Genomic DNA, 23,969 nt, shown 5'->3' on the forward strand with positions numbered 1-23,969 from the left:
GAATACATTTTCTGGAATTGGCATTTCTCATTATTGTCATGAATCTTTCCAGAAACATTCCTTAATGCGGATGATTTAACATTGATGATGACATTATTAATCATATTAATTATAATTAATATTTATTTTTTATTTTTGTTGTTGTTCAAAATGACTCCTATCTCTGTATATTGTATATATCTACGTATAGTGCCTTGAGATAATGTATACTAAGATTTGGAGCTATACAAATAAAAATGAATTGAATTGAATATCCTGGAAGGAAAACAAATCTAAATTTAGATTTATAATCATACAAGGATCTCCATGAGATTGTGTTGATCAAAATTTTGCAAAAAAGTTGGGGTCCTCTTCTAAAATATCATCATATGTTGCAGCAGATCTGCTTCCATCGCCTGTAAAACTGTTCTCTAACTAGAAGGGCACTTGAAGAGTGTTTACCTCCACCAGGGCCAAAGCCTTATATCGCCATGTCAAAGACAGTGAAATGAAAAGTTCCTGAACCCACCAATTTATCTAGATCTGCTCCAAAGTTTATCAGCATCCTCTTTGGGTTATACCCAACCTCTCTACAAAATTTCATGGAAATCGGTTGAGTATTTTGTGCCTAATCCTGCCAGCTACAAAAAAAACCACATTAAATAAAAACATAACCTCCTGGCAATAAAAATCTTCAGCCAATATCTGTATTTTCTTTCCTTCCTCTTTTTTCCTTCATCTATTTTGCTTCCTCTTCTCGTTCCACCTCCCTTCTCTCTCCAGCGTGCTCACGTGCTTTGTCACTTGCAAACTATCGACCCCTTCACACATTTATAGAGAGTGCGGGGGAGCGCCGGTCCCTGAGGGGACATTTACTGCGACTATAATGTGATTTACACAGTCAATACGACGGCACTCACCACCATGTAATTAACTCTCTGTCACACACAGACATGCTCATATAAACACACTGAGTATCAAATAATCACAGGCGTAATCACATGGAAAAACACCCATCCTAAACGCACCATAGCAATGGAAACAACACACACAAACTCCTACACACAGAGGGGCTGGGGATGCAGTATGAAGAGGCAGCTCTGCGGATGCTGAGAGCGCAGCATGCAGATTAAAGGAGAATTAATGGTTTGGGAATGTCGGCATGACAGAGAGAGGGAATAATGAGTGGAAGAAGAGAGGGGAGGAAAAACAGGCCACATTAAAGAGGCGGAAGAATCCAGCTTTCACCACTGAATAGAGACAACCAGTATGAACCAGCGTTTTCATCTTGTATAATGAAAACACTGGTTCATACAGACATGTTTAAAGGTGTGTGTGATTATGATCCATCAGAGAGGACACACACACACACACGATGATAAAAGGTCTTAGTGAGATAGGAAAGCTTTTTAATCAAACTAACCTGTGTAATCCTGCCGCCCTGTGTGTGCCTGTGTGTGTGTGTGTGTTCATATTTAGCTCTGCAGCTTCAATGGAGCCCTCTCTTCATTCATGTGAATTTGCACCATTTAGAATTAAAACAGCTTTCAGGTCGCTGCTTCTTACGTGACACACAAGCTCGCCGTTCACTCCTGGACGTGCGATTTGTTGATTGTAACCTCGACGCATGACGGTTAAATGATAACAGTACAGAGCTGTACATAAAGATGGACGACTCTTCGCTGCTTCCTCCTGCGTTCCAAAAATTAAGCCAAATTATCTCAGATATAAAAATGCTGGCATCTCGTGAGCAGTAGCGATCGCAGGATGGAGCCTAGGAATCGAGGTCCCGTCGTGTACTTTGACTTTTTAGTTTGATCCATGTGCCATCTGCTAACATGGAGGAGCCAGGGTTTGAGACTGTACTGCAGCCAGCCACCAGGGGGCGATCAAGACGTTTAGGTGAGCTGTAATGTCGTCCATCTTTATATCCAGTCTATCGTACAGAGCATGTGCATATTTAGGTTATATTGCAAATTGATGCTGATCAGATTATAATTTAGTCACGTGTCTAATTTTGCTATCACCATGGTTACAGGCCAATGCCACAACATCGCTTGAAAAAATGATGCCTAGAAATTGAATGTTCTTTTTCCTGATTTAGTAAAGACGGTGAATCCCCCTCCTTTGTGTATCACTTCTTTATTGTTTGTGTCACATAACTTCAATAGAACCCAGTCACGTGCCTTACTTTCATGCCGGACGTCATTCTGACACAAGAGTGTTTTTCAAAGAGAGCGAGGATCTATTTTATCTGCATCTATTTTTAGCTCTCGATGGACACGTGAACCTTCACAGTGTCCACTGAGGTCTGTCATTACAGCTACACCTGTTTGCTCACTCACTTTTCACCTTCTGTCTCCGCTCCATTCTCTTTAAGTACAGTCAGGAGGTTTGACCAGATTATGATGATTATGATCTATTATCATCATTGAAAGATGAATTATTGTTTAGCTCTGGTTCACTGGGCCACAAAGGGACAGGTACAGTCTCAAACCAAAACTTACAGATCTGAAAAAACTAAGCAAATCCTTATATATCAAAAGCTGGAACCTGTGACTTGAATTAACAAATCAATTGACTAATTAATTGACTTATTGGGATATTTTATTCAGGACATCTCTAAACAGTGAACCTCTGAATCCTTAAATCTACATCAAATTATTTACATTTTACCTTGTGTTACCAACTCTGTCAAGTACAAGGAGGAAAATCTACAACTAGATATTGGACAGAAAATGGAGGAGAGATAACTGATGGATTTATATATGATGAACACACAAACACAGTAATATCCATATAAATAATGTGTATATAATAAACATATACAGGGAAATAACCATCATCATCAGATTCAAGTGTGTTTGTGCGCTTACAACACTGGACCTTTGACAGCTGGTTGCTATGACTACACATGGACACAGAAAGCTGAAACATTCAGATCTGGTGAGCCAGCCGCTCTTGTGTGTGTGTGTGTGTGTGTGTGTGTGTGTGTGTGTGTGTGTGTGTGTGTGTGTGTGTGTGTGTTTCAAAGATGGAAAGAAGATACGTATGAGAGTAACACAGAGAGAGAGAGGGAAGAAGTCAGAAGGTGTGTGTGTGTGTGTGTGTGTGTGTGTGTGTGTGTGTGTGTGTGTGTGTGTGTGTGTGTGTGTGTGTGTGTGTGTGTGTGCTCTATTAATAAAGTCATGATAGAGCATTCTAGAATTCACATGGCAACACTTGTGATTTGATCTCAAAGTATAACGCAGACTAAAGAGCTAAAACAGTAAGAGAATGGAGGTCAATAGAGCGACACCGAGGCCCAACAGTCTCCTTGAATTCAAGCTGCACCAAATTTCACAAACTCAGTATCAGTTCCCTAAATATGCCTGATTTATTTATATCAAGATCAATGAATTTTTCCTAAAATCTAACAGCTTCTTTCTTGCCCCATGTCCCATCCTTCCACCAGGTTTCCTGGAAATCTGCTGACTAGCATTTGTGTAATCCTGCTGGCAAACAAACCAACCAAAAAAAAAGACTAGAACATAACCTGAGTGGATGTAGCCTGATCAGCCCTTAATGCTGCCTCCTCCCTGACATCACCACAACCTTAACAAACCTTTACTGCCTGACATGAAACAACTCTGAAAACAGCACTTTACTGAGCAGAAAGTGCACACACACACACACACACACACACACACACACACACACACACACACACACACACACACACACACACACACACACACACACACACACACACACACACACACACACACACACACACACACACACACACACACACACACACACACAGTCTCCTAAAAGCCCCAAGTTAGACAAAGACTGCTTTGTGTGTCATCTCTGTACAGAACCAGTACCAACCCAGACCCATCCAGGCACCCACTGGCACACACACACACACACACACACACACACACACACACACACACACACACACACACACACACACACACACACACACACACACACACACACACACACACACACACACACACACACACACAGTATTACTTTTCATTAGAATAACAAACAACGTGATTCTTCCCGCAGGTCGCAGAGTTCACGTTCAAATACCAAGTTTGAAAGGTTTTATATGTAACATTCAGAAAACCCTGATGACACCGGAGGCTGTTTCTTGAACATCATGTTGCTCACAGTCATGCACATGCTCAAACTCCATTGGTAGGAGCGAGTGAGCGCTGTGGGCAGCGGCCAATAGTGACGTGGAATTCACAAGACCGAATGTGATTGACGTGTGTGTGCATGTATGCGTTACCTGGTCGAAGAGCTGTTTGCCTGTGGTGTTGGGCTGGATGGCAAACTCCAGCTCAGCGTCCATGGTGGTGACGCGCACATTGATCTGCAGAAAAGAAGAAAATGCAATTAAACAACTGGAGCAAAAATAATGGATAAATTAATTATAAAAATACATCACAGCATTGCACAGGACTGTGGCCCATAAGGCCCATATCTTTACAGTAAAATGTGTTCACTTCCTGGTTTTGTTTCTGATTTCCATTGCTGCAAAATTGCAGGTTGTAAAATATCCTGCTTATCCTGAGAATGAAATACATTCCTTGCCTTCTCTTGTCTGGAAAATAAATGTCTTCATGATCACAGAAATTTCACGAGTGGTTGTGTTAAGACTTAATCACAATATTACTCATCTATCAGCTCTCATTCATATCAATGCAGAAAGTACCATTTCCATGCATTCTTGGGCTACTACCTCAACTCAGTAAACCCTTTTGGTTTATATCTCTATCTAACTTTTTTATGTCTTAGATTTTTGTTTGTGCAACAACAACCCCCCAAATCCCAAATACAGGCGCATACTTATAAATTATTCTAATGAAAAAAATAAATATATGTTTTCCTGCCACTGGGAAAGGCAGCAGTGAGGTGAAGTCGAGTGCTGCTCCACTGCAAAAATAAGAAACCAGTCAAGAAGAATTTCAGTTAAATTCAAAAACATTAAGTAATGTATTCTGTATTGTGAGTGTGTGTCTATTTTGTTGCAGCAGAGCTTGAAGAAACCAAAACCACACACACACACACACACACACACACACACACACACACACACACACACACACACACACACACACACACACACACACACACACACACACACACACACACACACACACACACACACACACACACACACACAAACACACACACTGCGCATAAGTATGTGTGTGTGTGTGAATTTTCCCCTTCACTTCCCATTGCAGGTGTAATACATTAGATGGTGCTGTGGTGGTCTGCAGTAAGCAAACCCATCAGCAGTGAAACCACCTCACACTGTCCTCAAGTAACCCTGACGGACGAAGAGAGACTGAGGGAGATAAAGAGTGAGAGAGAGAAGAAGGAGTGAAAGAGAGAGAGGCAGACAGATAATGCCTGAGGTGAACACTGCATCAATCATAAAAAACGGAAAAGTCAGAAAACACAAGACTCACAGACACACAGACAGATCCACTGACCTGAAAAATACACAAAGACGATATGCACACACACACACACACACACACTAAGTGAACCATGTTAACTAATAATAATAATATCACGTCATACTGCTGCTGTCCATTCAAAGCTGCTTATTGTTGAAGTGTGTCTGTTCTTGTACCTCAACTTATACAAAATGTCCAACGAGGGAGAAATCATTGGTTTAGCTCAAAGACTTGTTTGTGAGTTTGAGCTACATAAGATGTTGTACAGTAGATGTCAGAAGAGTATGTGAACACAACCATATGGTGTCTGGTGTGTGTGTGTGTGTGTGTGTGTGTGTGTGTGTGCACTTCAGCGACACACAAACATCTGAGTGTATACGGGAGCGACGTCATATGGTTCTTTTACATATGCTCACACAATGTGACATCGTTCTACTTAAACACGGGCGCACGTCTCGGCTCTGTCTGATAAGGTTTCCATAGCAACTCACTTGTGGCCGATTTTAATGTAATTTACTAAAAAGCCTTGCGGGCGCCGTAAAGAGGGATTTACACACTTGACAGGACGACATGGTGAGCAGATTGACCCCTGCTGTGGTGAGCTATAAGCTGGTCCACACAGAGTAAACAGGAGGTAAACAATAAAACTGCAGTTAAATCAGTTTCCAACTGCCTGTTAATTGGGTTTGTCAATTAGGCAGAGTTTTTCATTTTAGATTTACTGATTCATATTTGAGTCACATATCAGAAAGTAGAGCAAAAGTGGCCGGCGAGGTTTAAAAGGGTTTCATGTGACGTCTATTAAATTGATGGTTCTGACAGAAAGTCGAATCTAAAGGCCCCGTTCAGACCTGGTATTAACATATGCTTCAGGTGACGTAAATCAGTTCACACACCCCCCCCCCCCCCCTCCCCTCCATATACTCACGTGTGTGTGTGTGTGTGTGTGTGTGTTTGTGAGAGAGAGATAGTGGCAAGGCAGGAGCAAGGGGAAGCAAATCAATGTGGAATCAATCCAGATCACAGTCTGGATCCACCCCCTGATCCGGATCAACACCAATATTTAATTGGTTCTTCCTTCACAACATTTCATGTAATCTTGACCTGATTATACGTCTCACATACTGCAGTCCCTCATAGGTCATTAAGACCGTTTTAGTCTGGTGGTCGTGTGGTGAGTTTATGTTGGCAACTTGTTCCCATGACACAACAGTCTGTCTCTGATTGACTGACTGTGTTCACCAGCCTCCATGTCATTCATAACGAGTAGTGACGGCTACATAGTGGGTTAGTGTGTCCGGGCAGAGGCTGCCCACGCTCACAGCCCCCCTGTTGACTCTGTGTGTACGAGTGTGATAGAGAGACTCAGACAGCCATAATTAAAAGCTGTTGGCATAAGCTGGTTAACAGAGGCTTTAAAGGCAACCAGGGCCACGCTGCCTTCTTCACGTTTTCTTTCCCATCCTCCTCCACTCAGCATTTCCTCTCTGACACTTCTTTCTTCACCTTCACTCATTTTAGTGCTCTCCACCTCTCCTCCTCTCCACTTTCCTACCACTTCTCTTTTCAGCTCCAGAACCACTCTTCCACTTCTGCTGTCCTTAGGTCTGAATGTATTCTTTGTGCTTTGAGTTGATTTCTTTTTTTTTTTTTTTTAATGGCTGTTTGTTTTTTCAAACTCAAAGTGCGTTATCAAGGAGGCATGAGAGACAAGTCATCCATCAGTGGAGAAAGAGATACATCTCCAAGCAAGGATGACGAGTGATAAGGAGAATCTTTTTCAAACACACTGAATAGTATGAGCAATAAAATAGTGTAAGACGGCCACTGGAAGTTCCACAAGGCTTCGTTCTCAAACAGTTTGTCAAACCAACCGCCCAGAATCCCAAGATCTTCATAATTATCAGTCGAAACAAACCAATCCTGATGCATCTCATCTCATTAATCATCGATGTTACTGGTTTAAAGAAGGACCTAAATCGTGATGTTTAAACATCCTGTTGCTATATTTCACAAAGATTTAATCTTTTCTTCTGAGGTTGGAACAGACATTCATTATTTCAGACATCGCGGCGCTGGATATCAACACCACAACATGCTGCAGCAAATCCTGAAATAAGCAAATGTGTTAAGACGCTTGACAATTAATAATTTTGGGAATGATTCTGTTGCACATCGGTCTTTGTTTTCCACAGGGTTTTGGAATCTGCACAGTTACAAGTACATTAGTGAGGTGGAACACTGATGGCAGGTGACAATGTCAAGGTCGCAGTTGGTGCTGCACATCGTTTGTTAGATTAAATTGAAGTCAGAGGTCAGTGCAGGCTTATCCCGTTCCTCAACACCAACAAGAAAAATAGTATAATTGTGTTTATATCATGCTTCTCCAGTCTTATCGACCACTCAAAACGCTTTACAGTAAATCCCTTGTTAATACATACTTTTAGTAGAGCCTTTCCTGATTTTACCTCAATTTCAAATCTATTTTATTGAATTTAATTGTTAAAAAATTATTTAAAAGAATTGTATGTCTTTTAGAGTTCTTTTAAATTAATATTGTCTTTTAATATTTGTGATTCCTTCATTTTAGCTGGGCTCATGATTTTATGACCTGTCTGTTTTATTTTGCTGCCCTTGTAAAGCACTTTGTAACTTAGATTTTGAAAAGTGTTCTATAAATAAAGTGATTATCATTACAAATTGTTTTCTATGGAGTCTCCCTTTTTCTATCGCACATCATTCATACACTGTCAGCACGGCCGGGGTTCAGTATCTTCCAGTAGGACATGTCAGCATTCAGACTGGGGGAGCCAGGGATCTAACACAGACCTGGTTAGTGCACCACCCTCTCTACCTCCTGAGCCACAGCCACCCAGAACATTGCTTGAGAAACTGAGACATTGCAATGTTTCGTTTTACCATTAAGCATTATTTTCTTAAAGTCTACATCATGAAAATCCACCACAGTCTTTTGGCTGTTTTGTGCATGTCAGTAAATCTCTGTGTTATGAATCATGTGTGGCTCCAGTTGTTGATGTTTTATCCTGATGCTCTGGCAGAGCAGCTATTTTTAAAACATTCCAATGAAGCAGTGACTTGAATTTAGTTGAGGTTAGAAGAGGAGGTGGAGGGGCTGGACGGGGGGGGGGGTGAACTTCACACCCTCTCTCTAATTAGTTTTAGTGACTTGGATAATTCCCATTATATAAATGAAAATGGCCCTCTGAAATATTTAAAGCCTCCCCCCCCCACCACCACCACCACCACCAGCCCCTGGCCCCCAGGGACACCAGGACGGGCAACATGTGCAAAACGCAGCGATAAATCAATAATGTACGATGTCCCACCACATCTCGTACCCTGGATTAACCGATCTGATGCATGCATGTGCACAGGCACACATGCAGACACTGAACAAACACAAGTGCTCAAATAACACTCTTTATTCAAGCAGACAGGTATCATGATAGAATTGTGTGCAACGTTTATTCTATTTTGTGAAACATGTGCAAACACAGATCTATACTCATGCACATACATACTCACAGTGCCGACGGGCATTAACATACACTCACCAAAACATACTGGAAATCAATACATCTTTTAAAGGATTCTCCAGCAACATTGAACCCCCTCAGGGTGAGTGTTGCTGAAGGGTCAGAATGATTCTCTATGTTTGCTCTTTTTTATTTCCCCTGAGGCTCCTTTCTTTGTCCTTTCTCCTCTAAGAACCTTTGTTTACACGTATAAGGGTCAGTCTGCTTGTTGTATTACTGAATGGAGTCTGGAACAGCAGCAGGGGCCACAGACCTAACTGTTCCTCATGATCCTGACCTAATTCCAAGGAAAGTCGGTCATATTTTCCTTGTCTTGTTATAAACCTTAATAATACAAGGTTTTTAAGATTTTCACTTCAGAGATTGACTCCAAACACCAAGAGATCAGACGAGAAAATTAAAAAAAAAATTAAATTACGGTCCCAAAAATTGCTTTCATCTATTCAACCAGACAACAATTTTGCAGCAGTTTCAAGGGTGTTGCTCTGTACCTGACCTCTGACCTCTATGTGGAGAACAAGATTTCCTACAGCTGCTGTGTAAAACTGCAGGAAAATTAAATAGACAAGGCTCTTGTGTGGGATTCCGGTGGGCAACAAATGTTCCTTTGAGGCTGGGGTCTTACAATTTACAAAGTAAAATCTAAATAAAATCTAAATATAAAGTTGTAATATTATATTCAAGAGCCAGAAAATCAAATCAGTTCCGTTGCTAAAAGTTAGAATAGCTTCAATGCATTTATTAACAACAAACGTAAGGTGAAATAGGAGGTAAAGATAAGATTGCTTCTATCTGGTATAGCCACTGACACACTGTAGGCTACAACCCACATTTTGACCAACATGAAAAAGACGTGTATACCAGGGGAAACGCATGTTGTGTTAGGGGTGTATGGAGCACCCAGACACACCATTAAAACACAGCCTCGGGGAGGGTTAGGGTCCAGACTACCTTTTTAATGGCCAGCCTGAGGCTAACAAGCTTATCGTCCGTCTTTCCTTTTAGGGAGACAACAAAACAGACTCTTTTGGTTTACCTGCTCTTTTTGTTTTCCATCTCTACGTTTCGTTGCTGTGATTCTAATGGACTCTTCCTACCTCATGTGTTCAATGGTATGAAGCACCCCTACAGGGGCCACTCAGCTTTAGCTCTTTATCCAACGTGACATTTTAGCATTTTCATTGGCAGAAATCACACCAGAGACTGCACAGGAGCGGTCAAAGGGCTGATGTGTTTATTGTCTGAATGCAAGGCCTGATGTTAATGTGCAGCCTCCAGTAACCAGAGTGGGAGTTCCCCTCGAGGGCGGCTCGGGTGTCGTTTTTCTTGGCTTGATATGAACAAAGTACCTGTCAATCAGTCCTCTCCCAAATCCTCCTTTATCCCTCTATGTGCTTTTTTCCTTCTTCCCTTCAGTGCGTTTCAATAATCTGAGCTTTACTTCTTCATCACTATGAATTTTCTCTCAATCTGTCCGTCCACACGACTGTGTCTCTTATCTCCAGCCACATCGTCCCTTCATCTGTTCCTCTCTGATTCAATTTATTGACTTCTTTGCATGGGTGCTTATCTGACACAACACAGCTAAAATCCCTTTGCAAAATCTAAATCTTAAATGCATTGCACTCTGTATGAGAGAGCTGAGGGCGATGGGACAAGGTTTTGGAGCTGGAGGCCTTCTGGTTTCCATTTCTAGTTTGACCAATCACATTTGAGCAGGCTGTGGTTGCCCGCAGGTAAACAGTCCTTGTGTAGAGCAAAAGACTTGGAATAAATGAACCGAAATGCATCAGTTATTAGACTTTAAATTGATCTGCATTCATATGAAGATAGGTGTTAATAGAGATAAGCAAAAATGTCGCCTAGAACTAAAACACTGTTTGTATTTTGTGTGTAAAGAGTAAATTCTCAGACTGTAAACAGTGTCAGGCGAACAGAGGACAAAGTGTTGGCCCAGATTTCCACCGTCTACACCTGACGTATTGGCTGTTGACCCAGATGTTAATTAATCATCAGATAATAGTCGATGGGCTCCATTTGAATGATTTTCATGTTTTAACTTTTTGTGATTGCATGTTCAATAGTTGTGACCGGACACAAGGTCAAAAAGCACTGAACCTTTTTAAAAGCCTTTTAAAAGCTCCTCTCCTCTCTCCACCTCAGCTTCTCTGCTCCTTCTCCTTTTTCTTTATTATAAGCTGCTCCATCTTTTCCCTTCATTTATCATCCTCCTCTTTCCATATCCATTACACTCTCTCTCTCTCTCTTCACTTCCGATCCTTTCATTAGTTTTTTTTTTCCATTACATGTCCCTGGTCTCTTTCCAGGAATTGGACCTGGCCTAATTCCCCATTACTGAGATTGATGGAGCAGGGGCTCAGTGTAACTGCTGGCTGGGTGCAGATAGATGTGGAGGCAGCCAGCACGTACAGACAGCAGGACTGTAAACACCCTGCGACCACACGCCCCCTCGTTTTCACTGACCTCCAGCACTCTTTTTTTAGTTAATGCAAGTGAAGGTTTACAGTCAGACATTGATTTGCTTAAATGATAAATCTTTCTATCAACTGAAACAGAATTTATTTCAAATACTCTGCATCTAGGGAAGTTAAATCAAATTGAAGTGAAAATATAAAGTATATAAAGTTATTAAAAGCTACTTGTTCTGCAACTGCAAACATGTACCACTTTTCCTAAAAAGAGGAGCATCTTAAAGGAGTTTTTCTTTCTTCAAGTGCGTTATATAAAAATGCAAAATTAAAAGACCCAAAGTCCTTTTCAAGCATAACTCTGAGCACTAAATAGTTAAACGGAATTATTTTTTTCTGTGTCATAACAGTCTTTAATTTAATCAAGAAGATGTTTGTAGAAATAATAAAAGAGCTAACTATACTGTCTATACTGACTATAAAACAATACAGTGGTTTCCTATTGAGGCTTTAAAGATGCTTCTGTTCCAAAGTGATCTTTGACAGATTCCTGGAGTTTGTGCTCCTGTTTCCAAGGTGAAAATATGATAAAAGGTAATATAATAAAAAGGTACAATAAGCTCCACAACCATCAGACTATAATCCTGTTATTTAAGCTGCAGTGCAAACTCAGGCTGTGTGTGTGTTTGTATGTTTGTGAGTCTGTGTCAGAGCAACATAAAAGCTCCCAGTGTCCTTCAGTCCAAAAATAGAGCAGAGAAAGACCTCTTTGTGTTTGCTTCTTTCAATCGACAGGACAGTTCCACAAAGTGACCGACTGTTGTGTGTCTGTGTGACTGTGTGTGTCTATGTGTTCCCAAACGCTCCGTACACCCCTGTGACAGATTACTTCTGACTGGGAGAGCAGATGCAAAGACTCCGGACTGGCATGTATGAGGGGCCGCACTTCAGGAATAAAGAACAATGGTTTATTTCTATTTCTTTCTTACCTGTTTTTCATCAGAGCCTGAAACCCATCCTGAACTTACAGTCAACCTCTCCCTCAAGCCAAAAACCTCTTGAGTCGTGAGGTCAAATAAAGGGTGTTGTTTGAATAGAGCTCTGCAGTTATTGTGACCATCTTAACTAAACTGATTATTTTAGCTGCAGCCAGTAGAAAACAATTGTAAATACTACAGTTCATGTTTTTAATCGCAGGATTGCCTCGAATGTCATAAAGAATAAAATGATGCTGCAGTTTAAAGCTGTTAAATACTTTTCTGCAGACTGCATGCCTATGATCAGTTAACTACTAAACTAGAATGACATTCAGTTAGGCACAGACCTCCGACAGGCCCCTTAATTTCCACGAAGCAGCACCAAACTGCACACACTCATAGATATCAGTCCTCCATGCATGGATGAATTTATTTACTCAAGATTCATGAAATATTTCCGGGGAAATTGATGAAAATTGAATGGATTCCTCTCGTCCTCCCATGAAGTTTTGTGGAAATCCGTGTAGTAGTATTTGAATAATTCTGGTGACAAACAAACCAACCGACTAAAGCAGACAGGGGTGACAACATAACTTCCCTGATGCCGAGTACACGTTTTAACGCAAAACCTTAAATTAACTTTCTATTTCCGCCTTTTTCTCGCTCTTGACTTCTTTCCTTGCAGAGAAGAGTATTTAGATAAAAAAATGTATGCCACACTGCAGATGCATGCCTTTCAATTTGAACCAGCCAATACATAAGTTAAAATAAAATGGTTAAAGAAGAAGAATGCAATCAAAAACACTGAACCTGCTTTCAGACATGAAACTCCTGAGATTTTCCTGAAACTATCCAGAGGGGCTGTTTGTGCTAACTGCAGTATCAGTTTCTTAGAATCACCAATAGTGTAGATGCTGCAAATTAGTAAATACACAGAAGGGTGTAAGTCAGCTATAATCACAAAGCAGTTTTTTCTCATCGAGTTTTCTTCCTCTTAACTCCCAGGAGCCACATCTGCTACAGATCAACAAAACAAGCTCTCCAGAACTGTGACTATGAAACATGTCATAACTGAAAGTTTAGGGCACCAACTCCCTCAAGCTCTGAAATCTGATTCTGAGGAATTCCGCACATAGGTGAGCAAACCTTGTGGGATTTAAGAACATCAGTAGTCACAGGAATGGTGCTGTAGAATTAGAAACTCACCGGTTTAGGCATCTTTCTTCTTTCTCCACCAGTCCCCTGATTATGAGAAACCGCAAAGAAGTCGTCCTCCGTCTTCCTGCCTCCCTACGGGGCACCAGCACCTGAGAGACAACAAACAAACACAAATGCACCAATGTCAACAAACAAACAAACGAATAAACATCAGAGTGCACGTCAAATCACAACATGCCGATTCGCAGTTTGGGAAAGACTGATGATTATGGACGGGTTGATGGACATAATGATCACTAGCTTCTCTGCTTATGCCAGGCACTTATAAATGTGATACCAACTATATTAATTCCACACAATTAAATTTACTACAGAACTGAGCACTTCATACAAATCGATTTAATTCAATTTTATTTGTGAGACCTTAAAACTATAGAGAAACACAACAGTTTCCACAATGAGCAGCACTTTGGCGACTGTAGAGAGAAAAAACTCCCTCATCACAGATTTCTTAATGCCTCTTTAACTCTTCTATGTTTCCATTTCTGTCAGAATCATACTCACAGGCAGAGGAAGGGGATTTCTAAATATTTGAAATACATTAAATATTCTTGAGGCAAACTGCACGTTTTATAATCACATCAGAGAGCATTAGGAAAACATTGGCCTAATTCAGTCCTAATTCTCTCACATTATTCTTGTTCACTTTGAAGTGCCACATAACTGAGGGGCGACTCCTGCAAATCAATGCACAGCTTAGTGAGACCCCACTCCCCCCCATCAATGTTCTTTAGGGGTCAATCCTCAAAGTATATGAGGCCTGGAAGATGACTCTTTGATCGCACCCACAATCAGAGCTGCCTCATTCTAAAAGCCACAAAGCTTCACTGACCCAGGATTGTCATTTATAAGTTCTCTACACTTCCATTCACACGATAAGTAGTTCAAGCACGAGGACAGTACTTGCTGTTACCATGGTAACCATGTTTAAGAGGCAACTCTGTGATGATGTGGTGACAGTAGCTGCGTCCCAATTCAGGGGCTGCATCCTTCAGAGGCTACTTTAGAGGCCGACGGTGTCAAAGCTGCTGTCCAGTTTCGAAGATGCGAGAAATGCATCCTTCCATTCCCAAGATCCTTCTCGGACCAACTTACTGTATTTCCCAGGATTCATGCCAGCGATGGAGCTAATGAGCTAGTAAGTAAGGGCGAGACAAGCTGGAGACGTAAACAGGAACTGTTCCGTCTCACTAATGAAACCGGAACAATTCCATTAGATTGTCTCAGTGGATCAGTAGATTGAATCAGAGTTATTTGTCAGGTCAGGCCATAAAATGATAACGATGATTATGGTGATGACATTTTCTTCAATAGCAACATAACAAAAGCTCTTTGTACATCGATATAAATCTTATGAACTGTGCAAGCAATTTAAGTTCAATGTTCAACCTCAGATAGCAAAATATTGTTTCTGGCCATAACAATTTTTTAAAAACACAGATAAGGTAAAGTATACATTCTTAGATGATGTCTGCTGCTACTTTATACTCTTAACAACAGTTTTGGCCATATCACCGAGCCCCATTCATTTGTCATAGAGACCCAGTTTCTGCAAGTTTAACCTTTTTTCAGAGGTTAGGGTTACTCTCTTAATTAAAAAGGTACAAAATCTAAAAGGAGCTGAAAAATATGCAGCCTGCAGTGAGTTTATCAGCTGGGTCTCCCACTGCAATTTCCTCTAGCTCTATATCTCTTTTTCTTGAGCTGCTTCTTTCCATTTCACCTTAACAATGGAGAAAGACAGAGAGAGGGCGAGGAGCAGTGCAGAGGATTAATGGAAGGAAACGTGAGCAGGAGTCAGAGCACATAAGAATTCACAGGGTGCCTTGACCCATATTCCTGCAGCCAGGAGATAGGCGAAGACAGAGAATACTAAAATAATGAGCAGACTAAAGACATTTTCACTGATTTCCTTCATTAACTGGAGAGAAGAAAGTCAGACATGGAGGTTTTTGCTTTGGATCAGAAGAAACACTTTAGAGCTTAATTCGTGGACGCAACACAATTTTTAAGTCAATATTGTGACCTAAAATATATTGTGGACAAAATGTCCCTTTCCTTTTCCACCTTTCCACCTGATCTCTCGAACCTGTGCGCTGACGTTAACATGTAAAAAGAGAATTAGTTTCACCTCTGTCTGTGTGCACATATGTGTGTGTATGCGTACAAAATAACTCAACAATGCATGGGCAGATTTTCACCAAACCTGATGCAAATATTTCTTGAGTGTTTCTCTAAAGATGATTAACTTTTGGAGTTGATCACTCAAACAGTGAAATGTGATCCAAAAAACTGATTTTCCAATATATCTCCACAAAAATAAAATGTTACAGAGACAATAAAAAGCTTAAATTGATCAGAAAATGATTCCCCATCATATTATATCACATGATTAATGACATCATGAGGAAGTAAAGAAGTCAGATGATGCATAGTTCAAAAATGCATTTTCCCAGGTATCACTGCATCTTGTAGGACTTAAAATAAAAGCACAAGCTTAAAGAGGGTATGCATTGCCTCTCCAATGCTTTCTTGCTATCTCTTATTTTTTCTGTGTTGGTTCTTCTGTCAATGGCCCGAACCAATAACATCAGCTTAGTTCTCCGAGCTGCAAGGTGAGAGCGATAACAATCTACGAAATGTAATCGATTTTAGTGCTTCGGGCTTTAAAACACATGGGGCGTTGGCCTACACGCACACACCCACACACACACACACACACACACACACACACTTAAGGGTGACTTGTGTGCGCTGTAGCTGAAAGCATCTGGAGCCAAAAGAACACAGGTCTGCTCTGTTAAGCAGCCCAATGCCTTGTAATGTGGATGTATAAGCCTTCAAGGTGTGTGTGTGTGTGTGTGTGTGTGTGTGTGTGTGTGTGTGTGTGTGTGTGTGTGTGTGTGTGTGTGTGTGTGTGTGTGTGTGTGTGTGTGTGTGTGTGTGTGTGTGTGTGTGTGTGTCCCTTCACTCAGTGAAACTGTCACAGCTTCCAGGTCACTGCTCATGTGGAGAGAGAGCTCAAAAGCTCAACCCACCTTAATTTTCAGAAGGTCTGCACCATGAAAAATTGTAATTGTCAAAACAATAAAAAGGTTTTTCATGACTCTGGTGTAAACTGAATATAATTTTGTCTATTTTATCACAGAAATGTTGAATACTGGATCTTTGTATTTACTGTATTTGGATGTTTTGACACTGGTTACATGGAATTTAAGACAAATACTAATTTGCTTCTTTTCTTGTGATTTCATTTCTAAGACATTATATTTTGAGATATGTTAAAGATAAAGAACGAACCTAACAGATGATAACGGAGCTGTCCATGGTTTCTTCGAAAGAGGAATATTTAATTGTATTACATGTGTGTTTTGAGAGTCGACAACATCTAATAATTAAAGTGCAAGAGAGGACACACAAACATACACATACACACTCCAACAGCTGTTACAACAGCAGGAAACTGTACCAACTGCTCCTCTTGACAACAAGGCTTTCCTTGTACAACACAAGTGTGAGGGGATTTGTCATCGAGTGTAAAGGAGACAAGTGTTTGTGGAACAGCACAAATGGTCGGTGCAGGGTGAGACCCATGAAACCACAAACAAACACGCTGCAAACTGATGTTGACACTTTAAGGACTGTTACAGTGGTTCTGCACAAACACTCCAGTGAATCCCATGTTCTCACGGCATTCTTTAAGCTTTTTTAATTCTCACATTTCATAACTTCCAGGGGCTCATTGGTTTCAAGTACTGCTACAAACACTGAAATCAGACCATTATTTCCAGGTTACTCTGTCAGTTCTTATTAGAATTTCAAACATTCATTTGAATATGGTGTGAAAGTTCAAATTGGAACTGTAATGACCTCAACTTTTTAAACATGCAGTCTAGGAGCTCATCAGACTGTCTGAAGTACATCGTGATCCAGCAGAGATCATGAGCTGATGTGATCTCTCAAACTGTCAGCTTGACCTACTGCGTGCCCTCTTGACTTATCCGTTAAGTAAGGGCAAGGTCACACGAGGTTAACGGCAAGTTAATATTGCAGGTCAAAGTTCACTACAGTTTAACTCAATGCGAAAACAATTTACCTGCCGGCAGGAAGCTAATATTTTATTCGCCTCCTTACTCACACTGATTAGAAGAGAACAAGAAGCAAAGGTTCGTCTCTGATACTTTTTCGTATATGTGACCACTAAGCCAGTAATGTTACATCATTTTGTTACGTAAATGCAAGCAAAGCCGTCCTGAGCGGACAATCCCCTCACAAATATATTGATTATAATGATTTTAGAACTGGATTTTTGGAATAAATTCAACATCCCTTCTTTGGATACATTCTGCTGGAACAATTAAAACCATTTTGACAACTGTTGGCTTTTAAATTAACAAATAATGTCGGTTGGTTGACTAATCTACATAACAACAGAAAAGAAAACTCAAAATCTCGCAATGTCAAAGAAAGTAATACAAAAAAAACCGCTGACAAGCAAATACACGGACTAGAGTGAAAAGATAACATCCTGGTGGAGGTAATGACATAAGACCACAGACTCCCTGCCCTGGGGAAAACCTAAAATGAATATAAGATAATAATTATTTTCTATCTTCTGATAAGTCCAACAACCATAAGATGGTTTACTCAACATTATTGATATTCATGGGATCAATATTGACTCTAATAAATATTCACTTGGCTAAACAGACAGTGGCAAACCCGGTTTGAACAGCTGCTGAAGTCATCATCACTCCTGTCTGCTCCTGCATGGAGCTGCTGACACTCATCCAGGTCGACTTAAAAGGATGTAGTGGGCTGATATTCAGTGTTTGGCACGAGACTGACAGCCGACTGAGTTTAAACCTGAGACCACGGGACCTCTCTGGACATGGAGGGGTCTCACAGAGCGACACAGGAATGACAGAGGCAGGAAAAGAAAGTGACAGAAATGAAGCAGGAGAAGACATGACGGTGAGATGAGAGATGGAAAGAGAAACTGGATAGCGTCTGTCAGCGAACCTGGCTATGATGTGGGTTGTGAAACTAAAGTATTTGCTCTCAGGCACCAACTGATATCAACCAAGACAAACACCTACTCTGTACAGTTTAAAAACACAGCTCTGGATTACTTTTAATATCGATGAATCTATTATCATCTCAACTAATCAATTATTTGAAAATATACACAAAGTATGACAGTTTACTCTCATATATAAAAAGTAAATAAATATATAAAAAAAATTGGTTTTAGAAGCTTAGAAACAGACTTGCATTACATTTTTTTCAAATTGGAAATAATGAATAAACTGATTGTTAAAAATGAGATTTTAAATACCTACAGAGCAACTTCCTGGTTCAACTTTGACCGACTGTACTTATTACTGATGCATGCATGCACTTTTACAAAACGGTGGTTAAATAAAAAAGAAATTCACAAAACATTAAAAGTGTAAACAGGAACATGGCAGAAACTCAGAGGGACAAAAACACAGATACAGATTTCCTCCAACAAGCTCAATGACCCAAACTGATTTAGCCATTCAGCCTGAGGAGCTGCTCAGCCAACACTATGACACCGTAGACAAGCCTCAGATGCTCTCACATTGGCAGCTGCTCTGTGAAGAATGAGTCCAGATTCAGCCAGATTCATGAGCTGAATTTAATGAGTCTGCTTATTTGTAAAAAAACGGCTTCAATGTGTTTCTGCATTGAGCCCAATTGTCCCTGAGCTCTTTGGTAGATGGATGTTGCATCGTTACAAACCTTCCAAAGGGTCTGGGTGTCCAACAACCTTTTTCCAAACCTCTTTCCAAAACTAGAACGGCTACTAAGAGAGTACGGTCAAGCTGCAACAAATTGCTCTCACTTCTAAATATTAGTCCCCTAAATATTCATTGGAAACCTATGAAAATGTCAAAATATGCCTGATGTCACAATGCTGGAAGAAAAGTAAAGAAAAGTCCTGGATCAACCCCAAATTGTAATGGGTTCTGTCTTGACCCATGTCCCGTCCCTACGCCAAGTTTCGTGGAAACTAGTTCAATAGTTTCGGTGTAATCCTGCTGACAAACAAACGGACAGGGGTGAAAATATAACGTCCTTGGCAGAGGTTATGAAAACTTCATAATGATCGGCAATAACAAACATTTTTTAAATATGGTTCATGTTCATGTTAATTCAATCTTAGTTTTATAAATTGTGACCAAATTATTTTTAAATGTTGATTTTTTATTCATGATCCATATTTGACAAGCAGATTTCCTCCGTTGTTAGGTGTCGCTTCTTTCAGTGGAGACTTATATCCAAGATAAAGGCCTATATCCCACCTAAAGATCTAGAGATCTATGCCTTCATATCTCCTCGACTTGATTACCGTAATTCTCTGTATGTGGGCTTAGACCAGTCATCCATTCAATGCCTGCAGCTCGTCTAAAATCCTGCTGCTCGCCTCCTGACAGGAATGAAAAAGAGGGACCATATTGTGTTGCGCTCCCTCCACTGGCTTCCTGTTCGTTACAGGATCGATTTAAACATTTTGTTGTTAACTTTTGCTGCACCTGGATTTTCCTAAAACTAGGCTCATGACCAGAGGCGATCAAGCCTTTGCAGTAGCCGCCCCCAAACTTGTGGAACAGCTTACGACTCCAAATTAGATCTGGCTCCTCTCTTGCACGCTTCAAATCATTGTTAAAGACACATTTCTTCTCTGTGGCCTTCTTTGAGTTCTGGAGTTGAGAATGTTTTTATCCCAGCAGATTTTATTTTATTATGATATATTGCCTGATGTCTTGTTATACCTTTTAATTTGTAAAGCACTTTGGTCAACCAAGTTGTTTTAAGCTGGTGGTCACTAACCTCCGATAACATCAACTGGTGGTAGGCATTAATTAGCAAAGTAGAATATACAAGGGATATTCTCCATCTTGTCCTAGTGCTGCCATACAAGCCAGTAGCCAGTCAGATTTAGCATTAGCCTCAGTGTACCCTCGAGTTCGGCCTGTATCATTGATCAAGGCCAAAACACTTGACGATGCTAAAGTGCACAACTGAGGTTATGTCCATAACATCCGCTGGTGCCCGCTAACATCTACTGGTAGTTGGTAACTTAAAGTGTCCTATATTCAAAAAAATAAATGTGCTATATGAATAAAGCTGACATTGACATATGAATAATTCCAAAAAGTTATATTTAATTGGATTTAAAAATGTCCTGAAGCCTTGAAACTCACGAACAACACAAATGAACACAGATGTTATGACCGTCGGCTCAGGACAACACGAGCCTGACCCTCTATGAGCTGAATGAGGCAGAGAGAGAAATCTAAAACCAGGTACAGGTGGACTATCTCATGACATGACGCGGAGCCTCTTTCTCAAATGAGCTGTAATTTGGTCCCCGGGAAGGAGGCGGGGCCAAGAGCAAAAGGAGGGGATTTGAGCGACAGGGGTAATGACCAATCAACTCTCTCCGCCCGCTTGTAACGAGGCCAATCAACAAGAGTCGTTAAGTTGCCGGCGACGCAGCAGACGGAGCATCTGTCTGCGCCAGATGGAGCGTCACGTGAGGGCGCGCTAAGGTGCCTCAATTCAAGACCGATGTTTACGTGCAAAACGTACAATCGCTCTTAATATGAATGCGTGTCATCACCGCAGCGACTCTCAAACTGCGGTGGAGTGGCCGCAAATTGAGAGAGAGGCGCAACAAATAGCGGGATTTGACATTCTAGAAGCCACCTACGACACCAGAGGAGAGTTTCCAACCCGCTACAACGTATCAACATGACGACAACGTTCAAACAGCAGCTGCTCGAAACGTTGTAGCAGAAGAAACACGCAGCGACACTCGCCACAATAGTTGCGGCACAGGTAGCGATGGTTCTGCGTGAAAAAACACCCAACAGCCGCTAAAACCGCTCCAACAACCAGAAGCCGGGCACGCGTAATTGCGCATAGATGTAAACAGTGTGAGACTCCTGAACTCGAAACAATGAGGGGTAATGGACACGCATCTAATTACCTTGACTGCCGCGGTGTCCGTTGCGTAATATTTGAAGTGACACCGCTTTACTCACCCCGTTCTCCCGCCCGGTAACGTGCACGACGTCCGCCGGTAAGAGGCTGATGTGTATGGTCCACGCACGCGGCTAAACCTGCCTGTCAGATAGGTGGTCCCTGTTCTCCAAGTTACAAGCGCCGCGGATCTGTAAAGCGTTTGCGTAAAAGGCACAACCAGCCCGAAGAGGAGAATAACCCCCCTCCCTCCCCACACCGGGTTTGAAAGGGATTAACGGGAGGCAGGCGGAGACGAAGCCGATCAAACTCACCTCTAACGCCCGGCGGCTGAGGATGTGTCCAACTGTCACCCCCTCCAGCTGGCTGCGCGTCTTTATATAGATCCACCGCGCGTAAAAATAGAGCGTTTCACCTTCCCGTCCTCCTCTGCGCTGTTTACCGGACACGGTGCGCACCGAGGGCTGACGCGGTGATACTGTGATACGGGCTGCGGGAGACTCCTCCGCCAGGCTCCCACGGCCGGAGGTGCACACAGTCAATATGGCTGACGAACTTGCCGTACCGAGGCGTGGTGAGTCCTGCAGATTCACCCCCTCCCTCACCCCGGCGCTGACACTCTGCAGAGCTGCGGGGTGTCAACCAGGACTCCTTGACTTTAACACAGGACCCAGCCAGGAGACGTTTAATACTGCAGAGACCCCTCTGGCCACACATGCTTATATAGAGTATAGTTCACCCCTGACAGGATATGGAGCATGCAATTTGCCACACACGTTTATAGACACGTTAGAGTAAATATCCAGTGTGGTTTTGCAGCCTGGTTTGTGGAGATGCACGAAATGCAAGAGTACTTAATTCCACCTGGTTGCTTAGTCCACATGTAAAACTCTACAGTAAAACTCACCCCAGTAATAAAAACACCTGTACCAGTCACATTACCATTACCATTAAACAGAACGGTGCGTGGCTGCAGATGACTCCACAGTGTGGCTACTCCTTTGTCTTCCCTTCCAAAAAGCTCCACACACATTCAATGATCAGCCACAAAATCAATCATCAGTCAACTCGAATGGCACTCAACGAACAATGCCTTCTCCAAAGCCCAACACTCACTTAAATCCAACCAAGCCGCACTAAATTACACACAATCATATCATATCAAATCAGAAGTTTTTGAGTAATTCTGCTAACAACCAAACACACAAAGAAGAGTGTTAGCAGATATCCATTTTCCTGTAGTTCGGACATTGCTTTTATTTTGTAATAATGCACAGTATTATAAATCAGTATCTAATCTCTTATAATTGTGGTTTATACTCAATATTATTCTCTAAAAGGCATAAAAAAACCTTTCAATACATTTCAGTGTGCATCCTTACTATGGCGCACCATCGATGGTAGAGCACATTTCGTTCTTTTTATCTTTTATCTTCTCGTTCATTTTGCTCACACCACATTTAGGAGTATCCTAAGTAAGTCTAAGTACGTCCAGAGTGTGTTCAGAGCCACGACAGAGCTGCGTTGAATTCCAACATCTTCACTCCACAGAAAGAATAGTCGGATTAAAATAGAGGCCAGATTATAATGACAGATCTCCTGGGAGGCTGATTCATCAGTTTGCGTCTGTAACCCATTTAAACATCACTGACATGAATGTGAAACGTTGTGAGGAAAATGAAAATGTGAAACAGAAACCGCAGATGATCGTAAATGTCCTTTTGGTTATTCTACAACATGCACCATTATGCAGATGCACTAAATCATTCAGTTTCATGTTCTTCACATTCCTTCCAACTTTTGGTTCCTCTCCTCTTCCAAACCTCCTAAAGGCCGCGTCCTTTCACTTTCTGTCCCCAGGGGTTTTTCAGTCAGCAGTTTAATGAGGTGATGTGAAACATTAAACTGGTTTAATGTAACCTCACGGGTCCTCTACAGTGACACAGCTGGTAGTTATTCTGTTCCAAAAACAAACATGAACATGAATCTTTGCCACCATTTTTTATTTTCACAGTTTTATCCAGAGATTCATGAGTCCAGTTAATAAGACCCAGTGTATTTATTTCAAACTTGATCCATATCAGTATGAAAATAAAACTAAATACAGAACATGAACCCAGGAATTAAAACGCATACAGGTTTTACATTTAGGTCATTACTCTCTGCAAACATGGTTTGTCCATCTAGTTTCAGCAAGAGTCTAAATGGATCGTTGTTTTTATTATGTTTTTGTTTTGTTTCGCATTGTTGTATTGTACTGTGCAAAGTTCAGTTGGCTATGAAAGGGTCATTTTAACATCATCTGTATGAAATGTGCACCCACTTATG

At 41.2% G+C, this 23,969-nt stretch overlaps 1 protein-coding gene across 2 annotated transcripts in view; it reads right to left on the reverse strand.

Annotated features, from left to right (window-relative positions):
- The window catches only part of LOC117754610 (radixin), a 31,787-nt gene extending 9,495 nt beyond the window's left edge, over window positions 1-22,292 (reverse strand). Inside the window, exons 1-3 of one of the 2 annotated variants that reach the window (XM_034573612.1) lie at window positions 21,956-22,292; window positions 13,617-13,717; window positions 4,268-4,351 (exon numbers count right to left, since the gene is read on the reverse strand). In XM_034573612.1, the coding sequence (XP_034429503.1) occupies window positions 4,268-4,351; window positions 13,617-13,628 (96 nt within the window). In that variant the 5' untranslated portion in view covers window positions 13,629-13,717; window positions 21,956-22,292. Of the gene's footprint in view, window positions 1-4,267; window positions 4,352-13,616; window positions 13,718-21,648; window positions 21,886-21,955 lie in introns of those variants that run through there. The other variant, XM_034573613.1, reaches the window with a different exon arrangement.
- Window positions 22,293-23,969: the final 1,677 nt, after the last annotated feature.

The sequence above is a fragment of the Hippoglossus hippoglossus genome, chromosome 21, assembly GCF_009819705.1.
Source record: "Hippoglossus hippoglossus isolate fHipHip1 chromosome 21, fHipHip1.pri, whole genome shotgun sequence".
NCBI lineage: Eukaryota > Metazoa > Chordata > Actinopteri > Pleuronectiformes > Pleuronectidae > Hippoglossus > Hippoglossus hippoglossus.